Source organism: Muntiacus reevesi, chromosome 17 (assembly GCF_963930625.1).
Source record: "Muntiacus reevesi chromosome 17, mMunRee1.1, whole genome shotgun sequence".
In the NCBI taxonomy this organism is placed as follows: Eukaryota; Metazoa; Chordata; class Mammalia; order Artiodactyla; family Cervidae; genus Muntiacus; species Muntiacus reevesi.
In genome coordinates this window covers 10,267,715-10,284,237 of record NC_089265.1, presented here as the reverse complement: position 1 = coordinate 10,284,237, position 16,523 = coordinate 10,267,715, and the positions used below count along the sequence as shown (strand labels likewise).

Below are 16,523 nucleotides of genomic sequence, written 5' to 3'. Positions count from 1 at the left end.
GGTCACACAGCAGACACTGCCGGAGACAGGATCTTAGCCCTGATGGGCTGGCTTCATCTCATGCTGGATGAAAAGGACTTATTGGTACTTAGGGTAGGAAGAAGATGAAATCACTTCTCATTCTAATGGAAAAAAAAAAATAGAAAGGTCCCTTCCCTGCAGCAAACACAGGGAAGTGTAGAGAAGAGGATGGTAGGCTGACAAAGAGGGGAGGAAGTCCGAAAGCTCAATAATTGGGGCGATCCGTTAGGCCCCAGGGCTCCTGGCCACAAGGCTCGTGACACCAGCCGCAGGTCACCATGGAGACCGGAAGTCAACAATTGCTTTCACCCAGTGAGGCCTCCGCCCCTGGAGGCCTGACCTAAACCCAGAGTTATCTCTGCAAAGCAGGGCACTCTGATTAACACATTAATTGTTCTTTCCTGCTTTGAATGTTAGTTCGTTTTCTTTGGCCTTTTTCCAAGACATGAAGAAATCTGTCTTTCACTTATGATTCCTCTACAGCAAACACCAAATGACCAGGGTCCCAAGAGGGTGGAAGGACCTCAGAAAAGGGCTTGATTCCTTTTTATTTTTCTTCCCTAACATAATATTCCTGCAGGCCAACAGCCTTGATGTCATGGAATTCTGAATCTTATGCAGAATATGCCCAGGGCTACCCCATCCCATCACTGACTGAGGGAGAAAAAGAGGTTCCATTGCTCTGGAAGCCCTTGCTACTGTTAAGTCACTTCAGTCATGTCCAACTCTGTGAGACCCCATCCCTGGGATTCTCCAGGCAAGAACACCAGAGTGGGTTGCCATTTCCTTCTCCAATGTATAAAAGTGAAAAGTGAAAGTGAAGTCGCTCAGTCATATCCGACTCTTCACAACCCCATGGACTGCAGCCTACCAGGCTCCTCCGTCCATGGGATTTTCCAGGCAAGAGTACTGGAGTGGGGTGCCATTGCCGTCTCCGCTGGAAGCCCATGGGCATCCTTAACTTCTGAATTTAGGGAGCTGCGCTGAGATGCAGAGGCCAGGACTGAAGGCCAGGCTGTGAGCTCCACCTCCACCAGCCTCTGCCTCCTCTTGTGTTTGCAGCCTTCTTAGAGATTTAGGAAGGAGAGGGTTTGGAGGTGTAATTCCTGACATAAATAAGCAGATACCTTTCCCCTGATAAGCCTCCCCTTTTCTTACATCACTTAAAACAGGGATCCCCAACCTCTGGGATCTAATGATCTGAGGTGGAGCTGAAGTAATAATAATAGAAATAAAGTGCACAGTAAATTTAAAGCATTTGACTTATCCCGAAACTATCTCCCCACCTCACCGTCCATGGAAAAATTGAATTCCATGAAATTGGCCCCTGATGCCGAGAAGGTTGGGGACTGCTGACTTAGAATCCTCTAAGTGCGTGCATGCTCAGTCGTTTCAGTTACGTTCGACTCTTTTCGACCTGTGGACTATAGCCTTCCAGGCTCCTCTTGTCCATAGGATTCTCCAGGCAAGAATCCTGGAGTGGGCTGCTGTGCCCTCCTCCAGGGAATGTTCCCGATCCCATGTCTCCTTTGTCTCCTGCATCCCAGGCAGACTCTTTACCCACTGAGCCACCTGGGAAGCCCCAAGAAGACTACTCTCTCCTAGAAAAATGCTGCTCACAGCATTGACAGGCTGAGATGCAAAGTTTGATAAGGCAATGGAACAGGAACTCCTGAGACAATGCATCTAAGCAGAACACACTCTTTCCGGAGGGTTCCAAAGTACCCTCCCTGTCAGCTACTGGACCTTCCAGTCTGTCACTAGGGCATGTAGCAAAGGGCAGGAGAGGACAGGTATCTACTGACTGGGGTGGTTTCTGCAGGAGGCAGGGGGTCAAGTGCTGGGGACTCAGGAAATGCCGAGGGTGTGCGGCATACTTGAAGGGTTGCTCTAGATCAGAGGACACCCTCGATTCCTTCTGATGATCCTGGTCTCAGGGGCCCTGACTCCTGGGGTGGGGAGTGGCTTCAGGGAGCTGTAAGACTCCTATGCACTCTTTTCCTTCAGATTCTGGTACTTTCTGTGGAAAAGGATTTGCTCCATCCTAGTGTTACACAACTTAAAAAAAATGTTTTAAGCTTTCCAAATCAGAAAGAGCTTATTTTTTTTTTAACTGACTTATCAACAACAGGGCTTCCCTGGTGGATCAGATGGTAAAGAATCTGCTGGCAGTGTGGGAGACCTGGGTTCAATCCCTGGGTGGGGAAGAGCTCCTGGGGGAGGGCATGGCAACCCACTTCAGTATTCTTACCTGGGAAATCCCATGGACAGAGGAGCTTGACAGCTACCGTCCACAGGGTTACAAAGAGTCGGACACGACTGAGAGGCTAAAACACACAGTGTTACACCAACAACCTCTTAGGCTTTTAACAGGATAGGGTGTCTGAAGCTGAGTTGCCTGGGGACTGTCCTGAGAGCCCCATCACTGACACCAACAATAAAACAGAAAGTCAGGGATGGATGGGGAAGCTCCTTCCCTTTCTGCTATGTCCAGGTCCCTCCCGGGGCCCCCATTACCTCGAAGTCCAGGTAGTCCAGGGATTCCAGGCTCGCCTTCTTTCCCTGCATCCCCTGGATCACCTTTGGGGCCCGGTGGTCCTGAAAGGGTGACAAACAGCACTAAGGTTATAGGACGGCTTTCTGGAGCAGGTTGCCTGCAGAGGAAACAAAAACTCCCTCTGAGGGACTTCCGTGGTGGGTCAGCTGTTAAGAACCTGTCTTGCAATGCAGCCACATGGGTTTGATTCCTGGTCAGGGAACTAAGGCTCCACATGATGCAGAGCAGCTAAGCCCTCAGGTCACAACTACTGAGCCCACAGGCCACAGTGAAAGATTCCGTGTGCTGCAACTAAGACTCGACGCAGCCAAATAAACAAGTATTAAAAAGAAAAAAAAAAAAAAACCCTCACTCCTACAGAAAGGAAGAGTCAAAAATATGCTTTGGAGGCACACGGGGCTCCACTTAGTCCACCTTTGTGTGTGTATGTTGTGCGGGGGTTGGGAGGGGAGGCAGAAATCAGGGAAACCTTCCTGGAAGAAGTAACAGCCACAGTGAAACTGCAAGGAGGAAGAGAAGTGGCTAAGTACAGGGAGGAGTGGGAGTGTGTTATGGACTGAATGACTGTGGCTCCCTCATCCCAACATCAAATGCATTTGTTGAAGCCTTACCCTCCTATGTGACGGTATTTGGAGTTGGGGCCTTTTGGGAGGTGATTAAGGTTAGATGAGGTCATGAGGGTGGGGCCCCCATAATGGGATTAGTGCCCTTATAATAAGAGACCTCTGAGAGCAGTCTCTCCCTCCCTTCCTCATACCGGCACTGGCAAGCATGCTTTCTCTGCTATAGGAGGATCTGGCAAGAAAGCAGCCATTGCCAGGATGAAGGCTTGCACCTGAACCCAATCCTGGTCTCAGACTTCCAGCCTCCAGAACTGAGAAACAAATCTCTGCCTTTTAAGCTGCCCACCCAATCTGTGGTATTGTTGTTTAGTTGCTAAGCTCTGACTCTTTGTGATTCCATGGACTACAGCCCGCCAGGCTTCTCTGTCCATGGGATTTCCCAGGCAAGAATACTGGAGTGGGTTGCCATTTCCTTCTCCAGGGGATCTTCCCAACCAGGGATCAAACCCAAGTCTCCTGCATTGGCCGGTGGATTCTTTATCACTGAACCACCAGGGAAGCCTGTGGTATTGTTATAATAGCCTTAACCTAAGACACATTGAAAGGGGAAAGTTCCAGGCAGAGAGAACAATTCCCATAAGAGCTTAAAGGTCTGTGGGAGTTGGTAGGATTGGAAGCCGGGGGGACACATGATGGGGTAAGAAGGGTGAGAAAGTGGAGGGTCTCTGAGGCCTGATGCAAGTGTTGAACTTGACCCTGAGGGCACCAGAAGCCACAGGAGGGACCTGAAACACAAGTGTGGCCAGATCTGCATACAAGGAACAGCGCTCGGGCTGCGGTGTTGGAAAAGGGATGGGAACGGGGGAAATAGAGGCGGGGAGGCCAAGGAGGAGGTTGCACCCAGCTGAGAGGTCGGGGAGCCCTAAATTAGGGAAGTTGCCATGAGCAGGGATGTCAGTGGCTGTTGAGAAGCAAGAGACAGACCTTGGCTAAATGTAGGTGAAAGCAGAGGAGGCAGCCAGGGTCAGGTTCAGATTTCGAGCTTGAGCACCTGGATGGAAGAAGGGGTTTCTAAATGCTCCTTAGCGGGGCCTCCTTCCACGGTGAGGCTCCAGCATGGCAGGGATTCTAGCCTGTGTGATCCGAGTCAGTCCACACATGCTGGGTGTCAAGACCACACAGCCAGCTAGTGAGCGAGGGAGCCGTGGATCAGCTCAGGGCTGTCTGGCCTCATCCACCCTGCCTCGCTCATCATGCTAGATGTCACACCATTCCCAGAAGAGACCTGACCCTTCATGCCCTGCAGCCTGCTATTCCCAGGCTGGTGAGCCAGGGGGCCCTCCCCATCAATCCCCTATCACTACCTGTCCCACCAATGCTGCTCATTGCCACTCTCGTGGCCAAGCCTTCTCTGATCCATCATTCCTGCCACACGTGGGCACGGTCTGTTTGAACACATGCCGTTGGTACTATTTAATGCATATCCCACACTGCCTTGTCCTGCAGTCACAAGTGTTCTCTTTTTCCTAACAAAATGGCCAGCTCCCTGAGATAGGACCACACCCTTGGCACCCCTGTACTGGCTGTGAAGACCCAGATTCTAAATTCTCCATTCTGGCTGCTCAGTGAGACAAAAAAGAGGACCAAGGAAAATGCCCCAACTGTACTGCACTGGGTCAAACTGTCCCTGCCAATTTCATGTCCACCTGGGACCTCAGAATACGGCTTTCTTTGAAAACAGAGTGTTGGCTGCTGTAATTAGTTAAGATGAGGTCAGATTGGAGTAGGGTGGATCCTAACCCAATTTCTGGTGTCCTGACAGACAGACACATGGGCAGAAGGCCAGGTGACCATGGAGGCCACGGCTGGAATGATGCGTCTACAGGCCAAGGAACACCACGGATAGCCAGCAACATCAGAAGTCAGAAAGAGGCCAAGAAAGATCCACCCCCCCCCCCCACCAGAGCTTTTAGAGGGAGGATGGTCCTGTGAACACCTGGATCTCAGACCTCCAGCCTGCAGAACAGTGAGAGAATCGATTTCTATTGTTTCAAGTCACCCAGGGGCTTCCCTGGTGGCTCAGTGGTATAGAATCCTCCTGCCAATGCAGAAGACTTGGGTTTGATCCTTGGATCAAGATCCCCTGGAGGAGGAAATGGCAACCCACTCCAGTATTCTTTCCTGGGAAATCCCATGGACAGAGGAGCTTGGTGGGCTACAGTTCATGGGGTCACAAAGAGTTGGAAACAACTGAGTAACTAAACAGCAATATGCCACCCAGGTTGCGGTGCTCTGTCATGCAGGCCTAGGAAACCAAAGCACATATACTCGCCCCCTAGCAGTCACGCTTGCACAATAAATACTTGCTGAATGAATGAGTATATGAGATCAGAGGGTGTTAAGACACACAAAACAGTCAGGCAGCCAAGATCAAGATGTACTGATACATTCCCAAAGTTGGCACTGTCCTCAGACCCTAACCAAAGTTGACAGTGGTTTAAGAGTTCAATGGCATGAGAACAGGGGGAAAAAGGAATCAACAACTGAAAAGTGCACAAATCATTAAACAAGGATTTCTGAGTTACATGGATCATGTGAGGAGGACCGTGGATTGTAACCATCTTCCTCTTTTCACCAGGGCTTCTCTGGTGGCTCAGCCGGTAAAGAATCCACCTGCAATGCAGGAGACCTGGGTTCGATCCCTGGGTTCGATCCCTGGGTTGGGAAGATTTCCTGGAGAAGGGAATGGCTACTACTACTACCTACTCCAGTATTCTGGCCTGGAGAAACCCATGGACAGTCCATGGGGTCGCAAAGAGTCGGACATGACTGAGCAACTCTCACTCCTCTTTTCTAGGAAGAAAAACAAAGTAACACTGGCCATGTGGACCTCAGCTTTCAGAGAACAGGACTGAGGCACCACACCTATTGGGAACATGCCTAAGATTATACAGCAGAGAAAGACAGGGGAAAGAAGCGAGTGAGCTTTACAATGCCCGCGCCAGCAATCCCCTGGCCAGGTCAAGCTGCAGCAAAGGTTGCTGACAGCAGTTCCTGAATCTCTGCCTATCACGGGTTGTCACTGGGTCGTTACCCTCCTCTGCCCCCAGACCACTCCACCCCTTCTCACTCTTCCCTGCTCCTTCCTGTCCTCCTCATGGGAAACTCGGCACCCTGGGATCAAGCAGGTCAATGATGCTATGGACCATCCTCCATTTCTTCTATTCACTCTAAGGTGGGTGTGACCCAACACATGGACCTTCCCAGCAGTAGTTCTGGCAAAAACAGGATGCTACCCAGTGGACTAACTCTGATGGAGAGGCATCAAGGGAGCAGAGATCACTTGGAAGGTGGAGTTTGAGGATGGAGATCTTGGGTTCAAATTCTGTGTCTGTAGAATCTAAGTAGAAATCTTCCTCGGGTGTTTGTAGTGAGGAGTACGGGAACTCAATGACATGGTGGATATAAACGGGCTTGAGAACCTGTGAGTGAAGACCATCCCTGACCATCTGTACCCCACTCTTCAAAATGCACCACCAGAACTATGCTGAGATTACTGAGGATGGCTATTAGAATAGCCGCATCTGAAACCCCCCTGCCAGTTCAATAAGAGCCAGATTCTAAAAATATCCTACACGTGGATAGAGTTTTTAAGATACAACTAAGTACTTAGTGTGGGCTTCCCTGGAGGCTCAGTGGCAGAGAATCCGCCTGCCAACGTCTGAGTTGGGAAGATCCCCTGGAGAAGGAAATGGCAATCCACTCCAGTATTCTTGCTTGGGGAATCTCATAGACAGAGGAGCCTGGTGGGCTACATGAAGTCGTGAAGAGCCAGACATGACCAAGAGACTAAACAACAACAGCAAGTGGTCAGTGAAGACCTTTACTAGAGATTAACTGGGAAGAAGCCAGGGTGGCCAGTAAAGGCAGGTGCTGATTTCCAGGGCTTAGTCGTGTCCTTGGGTGGTACTAGCCTGGCTGACTCAGAGGAGCCTGGAATGTGGCCAGTCTGGGTATCAAGAGACCCGGCTGTCTGGAGCTCTGAGGACCAAGCACTTCTTCAAATCAGCACTGATTGCTGGTGATGCATTCTTGGGATCTATTTGTTCTTGTTCAGTCGCTAAGTCATGTCTGACTCTTTGTGACCCCATGGACTGCAGCACACCAGGCCTTCCTGTCCCTCACCAGCTCCCAGAGTGTGCCCAAGTTCATGTCTATTGAGTCGGTGATGCCATCCAACTGTCTCATCCTGTTACCTCCCTCTCCTCCCGCCCTCAATCTTTCCCAGCATCAAGGTCTCCTCCAATGAGTCAGCTCTTTGCATCAGGTGACCAAAGTAGTGGAGCTTCAGTTTCAGCATCAGTCCTTCCAACGAATATTCAGGACTGATCTCCTTTAGGATGGACTGGTTTGATCTCCTTGCAGTCCAAGGGACTCTCAAGAGTCTTCTCCAGGACCACAGTTCAAAAGCATCAATTCTTCAATGCTCAGCCTTCTTTACAGTCCAAGTATCACATCTGTACATGACTACTGAAAGCCTAATTCGGTATCTTACTACTCAGACAGATCATCAAAATGACTACTTGATGTCCTTTTATCAGGAAACCAGGCTGACTATCTGGAGCTTGCTTGGACTCCTCCCTTTTCTCTGCTCCACACCCTTCCCGGCTCTCATCCAGGTGATTCCCAACGCAGGTCTCTCTCTCCTTCCTCACTGCCTCCCTCATCAGGGTCCCCCCAGCCTCGTTTCCTGGCTCCAGCTTCTCTCTCTGACCCACTGTTGCTGTCTGATTGATCCCGTCAGAATCAGGTGAACTCAGAGTCCTCGGAAGCCCCTCACAGCACGACGAGCAGCCCTCTCTGTTGGAGACTCCTGCAAATCATCCCCAACCTGACCCCTTCTTCTGCAAGCTCACAGTCTGATGCTTCTCGATACACACTCTCCTCCACCTCAGTCAAAGCTTTCTCCTCATGGTGTCCCCAAGTACTAGCCAAGTCCTTTCCCTTCCAAGAGGCCTGTCGCTCTCAGCTCTGAAGCTCAGCGTCACACTCACCCCTCTGATCTCAGAGGGCACCTGGGCCGAACCCCCACATCTCAGAGCTGGGAGGAGCCTCGAGCATCACTGTGCACAGATTCCCCAGGGAAGCATCAGAGTCTGGACAGGCCACCCTACACCCACGTGCCTTTCACTGTCCCTCCTCTCAGACTGTGGTCCCCAAGGAGGACAGGCCTACCTGTGGGGCTAGAGCCCCACTCTCCAAGGCCCTGGGCCTCACACAGCATCCAGCACATGGGAGAGATTCAAGGCATGACTTCTGGGGAGTCGTGGAAGCTATTATATGGTGTCAGCAATCCCAATGGTCCCTGCATGAGCATTATTTTTAATTTTATTATAGTATAGTTGATTTACAATGCCATGCTAGTTTTTTCTATATAGCAAAGGGATTCAGTTATATATATATATATATATACACACACATATATAATATTTTTATATTTACAATATGCCAACAAAGCCTGTCTAGTCAAAGCTATGGTTTTTCCAGTAGTCATGTATGGATGTGAGAGTTGGACTGTAAAGAAGGCTGAGCGTTGACGGGATCAATCAGACAGCAACAGTGGGTCAGAGAGAGAGGCTGGAGCCAGGAAAGGAGGCTGGGAGGACCACGATGAGGGAGGCAGTGAGGAAGGAGGGAGAGACCTGCCTTGGGAATCACCTGGATGAGAGCCGGGAAGGGTGTGGAGCAGAGAAAAGGGAGGAGTCCAAGCAAGCTCCAGACTGTCAGCCTGGTTTCCTGAGAAAATGACATCAAGTCAGGTCCTGAGTAGTCAGGTCCTGAGTTAGGTTTTTAGTAGTCATGTATGGATGTGAGACTTGGACTGTAAAGAAGGCTGAGCATCGAAAAATTGATGCTTTTGAACTGTGGTGTTGGAGAAGACTCTTGAGAGTCCCTTGGACTGCAAGGAGATCCAACCAGTCCATCCTAAAGGAGATCAGTCCTGAATATTCACTGGAAGGACGGATGCTGAAGTTGAAACTCCAACCTGATGCGAAGAACTGACTCATTGGAAAAGATCCTGATGCTGAGAAAGACTGAAGGCAGGAGGAGAAGGGGATGGCAGATGAGATGGTTGGATGGCATCACTGACTCAACAGACATGAGTTTAAGTAAACTCTGGAAGATTGTGAAGGACAGGGAAGCCTGGTGTGCTGCAGTTCATGGGGTCACAAACAGTCGGACAGAACTTAGTGACTGAACTGAACTGATATATTTCATATTTTCCATTACGGTTTACCACAGGATACTGAATATAGCTCCCTGTGCTATATAGTAGGACCATGTTGCTTATCCATTCTATATATAATACTTTGCATCTGCTAATCCCAAACTCCCAATCCATCCCTTCCTGCCTCCCCTCCCCCAAGGTTCCCTGTATCTCCGAGTCTGTTTCATAGACACGTTGATCCATATCATACTTCAGATTCCACATGTAAGTGGCATCATATGATATTTGTCTTTCTCTGTCTGATTAACTTCACTTACTATGATCATCTCTAGGCCCATTCATGACCCTGCAAATGCATTATTTCACTCTTTTTGAGTAATATTCGGATGAGTTTTAAGATTCTCACCATCTACATCGGCGCCATCTCAGCTTTTCTATCGCTGGAGTAGGTCGGAACAGAGGTCAGCTGGGACAGGAGGAGCAGAGGCCACTCCTCCTCAGCCACAGGAACAGACCAGAGCCCCTCACTGTGCTTCTGGCCTGGCGTCCACATTCTTCTCCCGGCTCCTGCCACAGAGGGCAGGGGAGGTGGGAGCAGAGCAGTTCCATGTCTAGGTCCCTGCCTGTCCACCAGCCGAGCCCACTCCCCGGTGCAGTTCTGCACTCACCCGAAAGCCCTGAGCCGCTCTGGCTGGAAGCATCTCCAGCTCAGAACAAAGGATCTGGGGACTGGGGAGAAGGCCTTCCCTGGTGGCACAGATGGTAAAGAATCCGCCTGCAATGTGGGAGACCTGGGTTCGATCCCTGGGTTGGGAATATCCCTTGGAGAAGGGCATGGCTACCCACTCCAGTATTCTTGCCTGGAGAATCCCCATGGACAGAGGAGCCTGGCGGGCTATGGGCCATGGGGTCGCGAAGAGTCGGACACAACTGCGCGACTGAGCACACACGCAGATTGGGCAGAAACACCAGGATTCTTCTGGGGTCAGCCAACGGGAAGGGAAAGGCAATTCATTCTCCCTTCCCAGATCCTGAAATGAGAGATGGGGTAGGGGACCCGTGGGTGCTGGAATCTAGACAATGACCTGCCAAGAACAAATGTTCATTGATAGCTGATGCAGTAGGCAGGAAGCCAGCGAAACAGCGACCCTAATGTAAACATTGCAGCAGAACTATGCTAATCCCAGGGCGGCTGCTGGAGGTGGGGTCCCGCAACTAACGGCTCTGCTCCCACTTCCCTGATGTCACTGGGGCTCCGGATTCTCATCGCTGACGTTTACATGGACATTTACACTGTCGTGAGCTCTCGAGCCTCATTTCGTGTGTCCTCTCTGGGGCCCCAAATATATGCACCGGGCTGTGGCCAGCCTGCAAAGCCAGCTTTCCCCAGAGCCTCAGGCAAAGGGTCAGTGGGCAAGGCTGGGTGCAACTAATGACTTCCACAGCATGCACTCCCCTCCTGTCCCAGCAGAGCCTCACCTCACCTCTGCTCTGACCTGTGCCAGTGAAACAGAGAAGATGAGACAGTGACAGTGCAAATGTGGAAAAGCTTAAAGCTCATTCAAGGGACTTCCCTGGTGGTCCAGCGGGTAAGAATCCGCCTGCCAACGCAGGGGATATGGACTCAGTCCCTGGTCTGGGAACAAAGATCCCACATGCCACAGGGCCACCAAGCCCATGTGTCACAACGACTGAAGCCCCTGCACCCTAGGTGCTCCAAACAAGACAAGCCACATGAGAAACCCACCCACTGCAACTAGAGAAAGACTGCACACAGCAGCGAAGAGCCTGCAGAAGATCCAGGGTGGCCAAAAACAAATAAATACTTAAAAAAGAAAAAGCTCACTCAAATATTATCTGCTCCATTCCCCTCCCAGCAGAGTTGGATGTGGAAGGTGAAACAACAGAGCCCCCTGCCACCCGCTGTGGGAGGAGGGGGAGACACAGTGCCCACATATGAACATTTGTTGAATGGGACGCTCTACTAGATGGCCTATTTTTTTCCTCAAAAAAGCAGCCTACGGATACGTATGCTTTGCCAACTTGCTTTCATGAATTGAGAGATGAATCTTCTAGCCCAGCAGGGCCACTGGCTGGGGATTTGATGTCAGCAGGTCATTTCTCTGCTCTGAGCTTCCAGGGCCTTAACTACAAAACAAATGCAGGATGGGCTAGTTGATTTCAGAGCCCATTTGTCACTCTAACCTTCTGGGAGTCTATGATCATCCACGTTGCAGACAGAGCCTGCTGAGGCTGGAACACGTGGCTGCAGAGTCGTGCCCATCAGGCCGCTGCTCACACACTACCCCTCCGGGGTGCCTCCCCTCTCTGCTTAGCTTTCCTCCTCCTGGAACGCCTCGTCTGCCTGATCATCTAGGTTCTCTGCTTCTTTCAGCGCGGCAGAGAGATTTCAACAGACCTGATCAGTGCTGAGAACGCAAAGCAGGAAACAGAAAGCACCACCGTGAATGTACACAAATGACAAGCCAGAGGCAAAACCCGTAGAAAACTGTATAACAAAGTGAGAGAATGCAACCGTTAGGGGTCACGCTCAAGAATAACATAAACAAGGTCATGTATATATAAATATACACAGTGGAGCATTTGTGGATTCTGAGCCAGGAAAAGGCAGAATGGGAGGGTGTGCGGTGTGTGCATGCTTAAAGACTGAGTGGAACTGAACAAAACTAGTAAAGAAAAGCCACTCAGACCACAATATACAAATTCAGCAAAGCTTCTCTGCTAAGAATCCCTTATCCAAAAGCCAGGGTAGAGTTTTGTCTTGTTGAAGTTATGTGGTAATTATATTCCGCTATGCCAAAGAGAACTCTTTTTAATCACATCATTTGGGTCCCCAGCAACCATGAGAGATGGAGGAGGGGCAGGGAGACATAGCACAGTGGTGGTCCTGGGAGGGACAAGGGCCTCATCTCTGAAAAGCCAGCAGCCCATCAAGAATGCAAAGCTTGGGACATCTCCAGTGGCTCAGTGGAAAAGAATCCTCCTACCAATTCAGGGGGTTTGATCCCTGGTCCAGGAAGAGTCCACATGCCACGGGGCAACTAAGCCCTCCCACTGCAACTACTGAGCCTGTGCTCTAGAGTCCACGCTCCGCAACAAGAGAAGTCACCACAATGAGACGTCCATGCACCGCAACTAGACAAAGCCCGGGTGCAGCAACGAAGACCCAGCGCAGCCAAAAGTAAATAAATAAATAAATACCAATTTTAAAAAATGCAAAGCTTGAAGACTGGAAGGCAGTCCTGGGCAGAACTGAGATGAAACTTCGGTACAAGGGAAGCAAGTGTGGAACTTCGTTTCAGAACCAGAGAAAGACCGCTTGGAGGATTCCACCGGAAGAACCGTGGCAAATGGGTGATCTGGAGCTGTTATAGCTTGAGCCGAAAGGAGAGTGGATTCAGAAACTAAGAATGTGAAATGCTTGGTAAGGCCAAGGAGACTGCACCAGCAAGAAGCATGGGGATATCATCTGTGGGCCGGGAGAGGAAGGAAGGGGAAGTGCCTGGTGGGAAAGTGCTCCCCTGAAAGTGTTAAGTCACTCAGTCGGGTCACGCTTTGGGACCCCATGGACTATAGCCCACCAGGCTCCTCTGTCCTTGGGATTCTCCAGGCAAGAATACTAGAGTGGATTGCCATTCCCTTCTTCAGGGGATCTTCCTGACCCAGGCATAGAACCTGGGTCTCCTGCAGTGCAGGTGGATTGATTCTATACCAGCTGAGCCGCAGGAAAGCCCAAACAGGAGTGACTACCTCCCACATATAGGGACAGACCTGAGGGACCACTCTCTCTTCTGTCTTCATGGCTCCTAGCCAATCTCTTTCCACCCTGGAAAGTACCACAGTTAGTGACCAAAACATGCTTTCTGAGCCAGAAAGACCCACTTTGAACCTTTGTCACTTTGTCACTTGCCAATTGCAATAAACATTCATTAGTTTCTCAACCATAAAATGGGTTCGGGGACTTCCCTAGCAGCCTAGTGGTGAGGACTCTGCACTTCCACTGCAGGGGGCTCAGGCTCAATCCCTGTTTGGGGAACTAAGATCTCACATGCCACATGGCATGGCCAAAAAAAAAAAAAGGGTTCAATAACACCTTTTTTGCAGGATGTGAGGATTAGCAGTCATTAATGTCCATTTAGAGAACTAATGTTGACAAAACGTCTTTTCAACTGTAGGTTCATCATAGGTTATGATTCAGTGTCGCTGCTGTTACTAAGTACTGACCAGATTGGGGTGGTGCTTCCCAGGTGGTGCTAGTGGTAAAGAACCCGCCTGCCAATGCAGGAGGCATAACCCAACGTGGGTTCGATCCCTGGGTCGGGAAGATCCCTGGAGGAGGACATGGTAACCCACTCCAGTATTCTTGCCTGGAGAATCCCACGGACATACGAGCCTGGCAGGCTACGTACAGTCCATGGGGTCGCAAAGAGGTGGACAGAACTGAAACAACTTAGCATGCAGCCTGGGGAGGTCAAGGAAATGAACAGCTGAGACTCCAGGTGTGTGGGTCTGGACACGTGGCCTCCTGTTCTCCTTTGATTTCTGAAATGGGAAACCAAAGTCACCCAAGAAAAGAAAACCAGTCCTCTGACGACATGGGCTCAAGATGGAACAGTTGTTCCACAAACATTCCTCCAGTTTCAGTCACATGGGTCACACGGTTACATGCTGGGGGACACAGGGGTGGACAGATGAGGGTGAACCGAAGTACCAGATGGAGCCCTGGCGTGGGGTGGAAAACCCTGGGCTGGCCATTGAATTACACACTTAAATGGGCGAATCTGAGAACATGTAAATTGTGTATTAGTCACTCAGTTGTGTCTGACTCCTTGTGACCCCACGGACTACAACCTGCCAGGCTCCTTTGTCCATGGGATTCTCCAGGCAAGAATACTGAAGTGGGTTGTCATTTCCTTCTCCAAGGGATCTTCCCAACCTAGGGATCAAACCCAGGTCTCCTGCATTGCAGGTAGATTCTCTACAGTCTGAGTGAGCCACTAAGAAAGCCATGTAAATTATACCTTACTAAAGCTGTTGAAAACAAAAGCCCTAGGTTGGATCATTTCTAATTGTGTGGGCCTGGAGTAAGCCAGGTATTTCCTCCTGGAGCCTCAGCTTCTTCTCTGCAGAAATCCTTTTGGCTCTCCAGTGAATCCTGCCTTCAACCGAGCTCACAGCTGGTGATGGGGACCCACTTTAAAACCAAATGATGTTTTATTATTATAAACCGGACTTGGAAAGTATTATGCAAGTAGAAGTCTCCATCATGACTACTTCCTGCTCTGATAAATACGGAATCTCAGAGGAGGGAGACTTCAGTGGACTAGAGTCGCCAGGGGGCTTCTGGAGGAGGTGGGTCTGAGTGAGATGGGAAGGAGCAGAGGGGTCTGGATGAGGAGGAGAAGAAGGGGGCTTTGCAGTGGGAGGAAAGACTGGAGGAAAGCCAAGGGAGTGGGCAAGGAGGGGTGTGTCTCCAGGGCAGGGACAGGACATGTCCCACTGGACTCGATGCTTCACACAGGGCAGAGGGTGCAAGCTGGCTGTCTATGGACAATGTAGGAACCACAGATACATTGTATTTGGCCCACAGAGTTAAACAATTAAAAATTCTAGAACATTCCACGTTTCTGGTTTCTCTGGAAAAAAATAGGAAGACCTTGCCTATGCTGAGGCCAAAATGGGCCAGACCTGTCATAGTCCTTACTATTCCCTCAACACCGAAGTCACTTTATGCATTGACATTGATCCACTAGCCCCTGCAGACTGAACCCTGGTACAGGGGACCAGGTGGAGAAGGCAGGGAAGACAGGCTGGGGACAGGGATGCAACAGAAAGCACATCATCTCTGCAATCAGAAAAGCTGGGGTTCAAATCCTGGCCCATCACCTCCCAGACTGCCACTGTGAGCAGCTTCCTAAATCTCATGGTTGTTTTTAAAAGACAATCTATGAGTTACACTTGGCCCAGTACCCAACAGAGCTGGTGTTCAAAGTGGTATTATCACTGTCCACTGTCAGCCTAAGGGCGTTTGGTGAACCTGGCAGACTCCGGGGCAGTCATGGTGGGTTCTGAGCAGCGGGTCGTGCAGGAAAAGTACATTTCACAAACTGTGCCTCTGACAGTGATGTGCAGGGTGGACAGCAGTGGGGAGGAATGGGGGAGAGGGGAGTAGGGGCGCAGTCACTCAGGTTTGCAAGAGAGGGAGGTTAGCTGTAAAGATGCTCATGTTTGTGGACCTGGAGCAAGAGGCCGAATGGAGGCCTGCACATTTTTGCCATCATATTTAAGAGTGAAAAATGAAGCTAACACATTGTTAAACAAAATAAAATATGTTCTTCTACCTGGATGAACTATGGCTTTTTAACAGCCTGGAAGGGCAGGTTCAAATTTGGAATTCTCCCAATTTTTGTAGCTCCACCTGTGTCTGGTCAGGCCACCGAAGATGGCTGTTCTCTTGCTCTCTGTCCATCCCCCACCTGACCAGTGCCTGCTTCACCCACACCTGCTCACATCATTGACCTTCCTACATACTCGCCTTGAGCCCTAGCTAGTGACAGCTTATCAAAGCGGAGGTGAGGGGCGTGCCCCTATGCTGGTTTCCCTGGTAACCAATGAGCCCACCCCACATCAAATCCCTCTATAACTGGCAATCTCCCCTTCCCCCAGGAGCAAAGACCACTGCCAGGACCTGCTAGCTGTCTGCCACACACAGTGGGGAGTCGCTCCAGAACCTTGCTTCAGACTTGTCAGCTCCCCTTTCCATTAAACCATCCGTGTTCCTGTTGCTGACTCCAGGCTCTTTCTTTGGTCTTAAAGATGGGCAAGTGCAGGCCTTGTAGATGTCTGGTATGCAATCCAACACAATGGAAGCACCAGGATACTAGAGGAGCACCTCCCTATCCCCAGTTTGAGCCCTGCTTTCCTCCCCAACCCCAAACTCTTGGAGGCTCCAGCTGGCACATCCAAGGCTCTGCCCACCCAGGGCCTCGGGAGCCACCCCTGGCCATTCTCATGGCTGGGGGTATGAATACTGAGTGTGTGCTGTCTTGGGGGAAGAGAGGGGTGGCAAGGAGGACCTTTATCCTGTGCGGGCCTGGAAATGCGCATAATCCATTTGGATGGAACACTCCAG

General features: G+C 50.4%; 1 protein-coding gene across 1 annotated transcript in view; it reads right to left on the bottom strand.

The window, feature by feature from the left end:
* Positions 1-16,523, bottom strand: part of SCARA5 (scavenger receptor class A member 5) — a 128,173-nt gene that overhangs the window by 36,272 nt on the left and 75,378 nt on the right. The window contains exon 5 of the mRNA XM_065908193.1: positions 2,539-2,619. Within this exon, the coding sequence (XP_065764265.1) occupies positions 2,539-2,619 (81 nt within the window). The remainder of the gene's footprint in view (positions 1-2,538; positions 2,620-16,523) is intronic.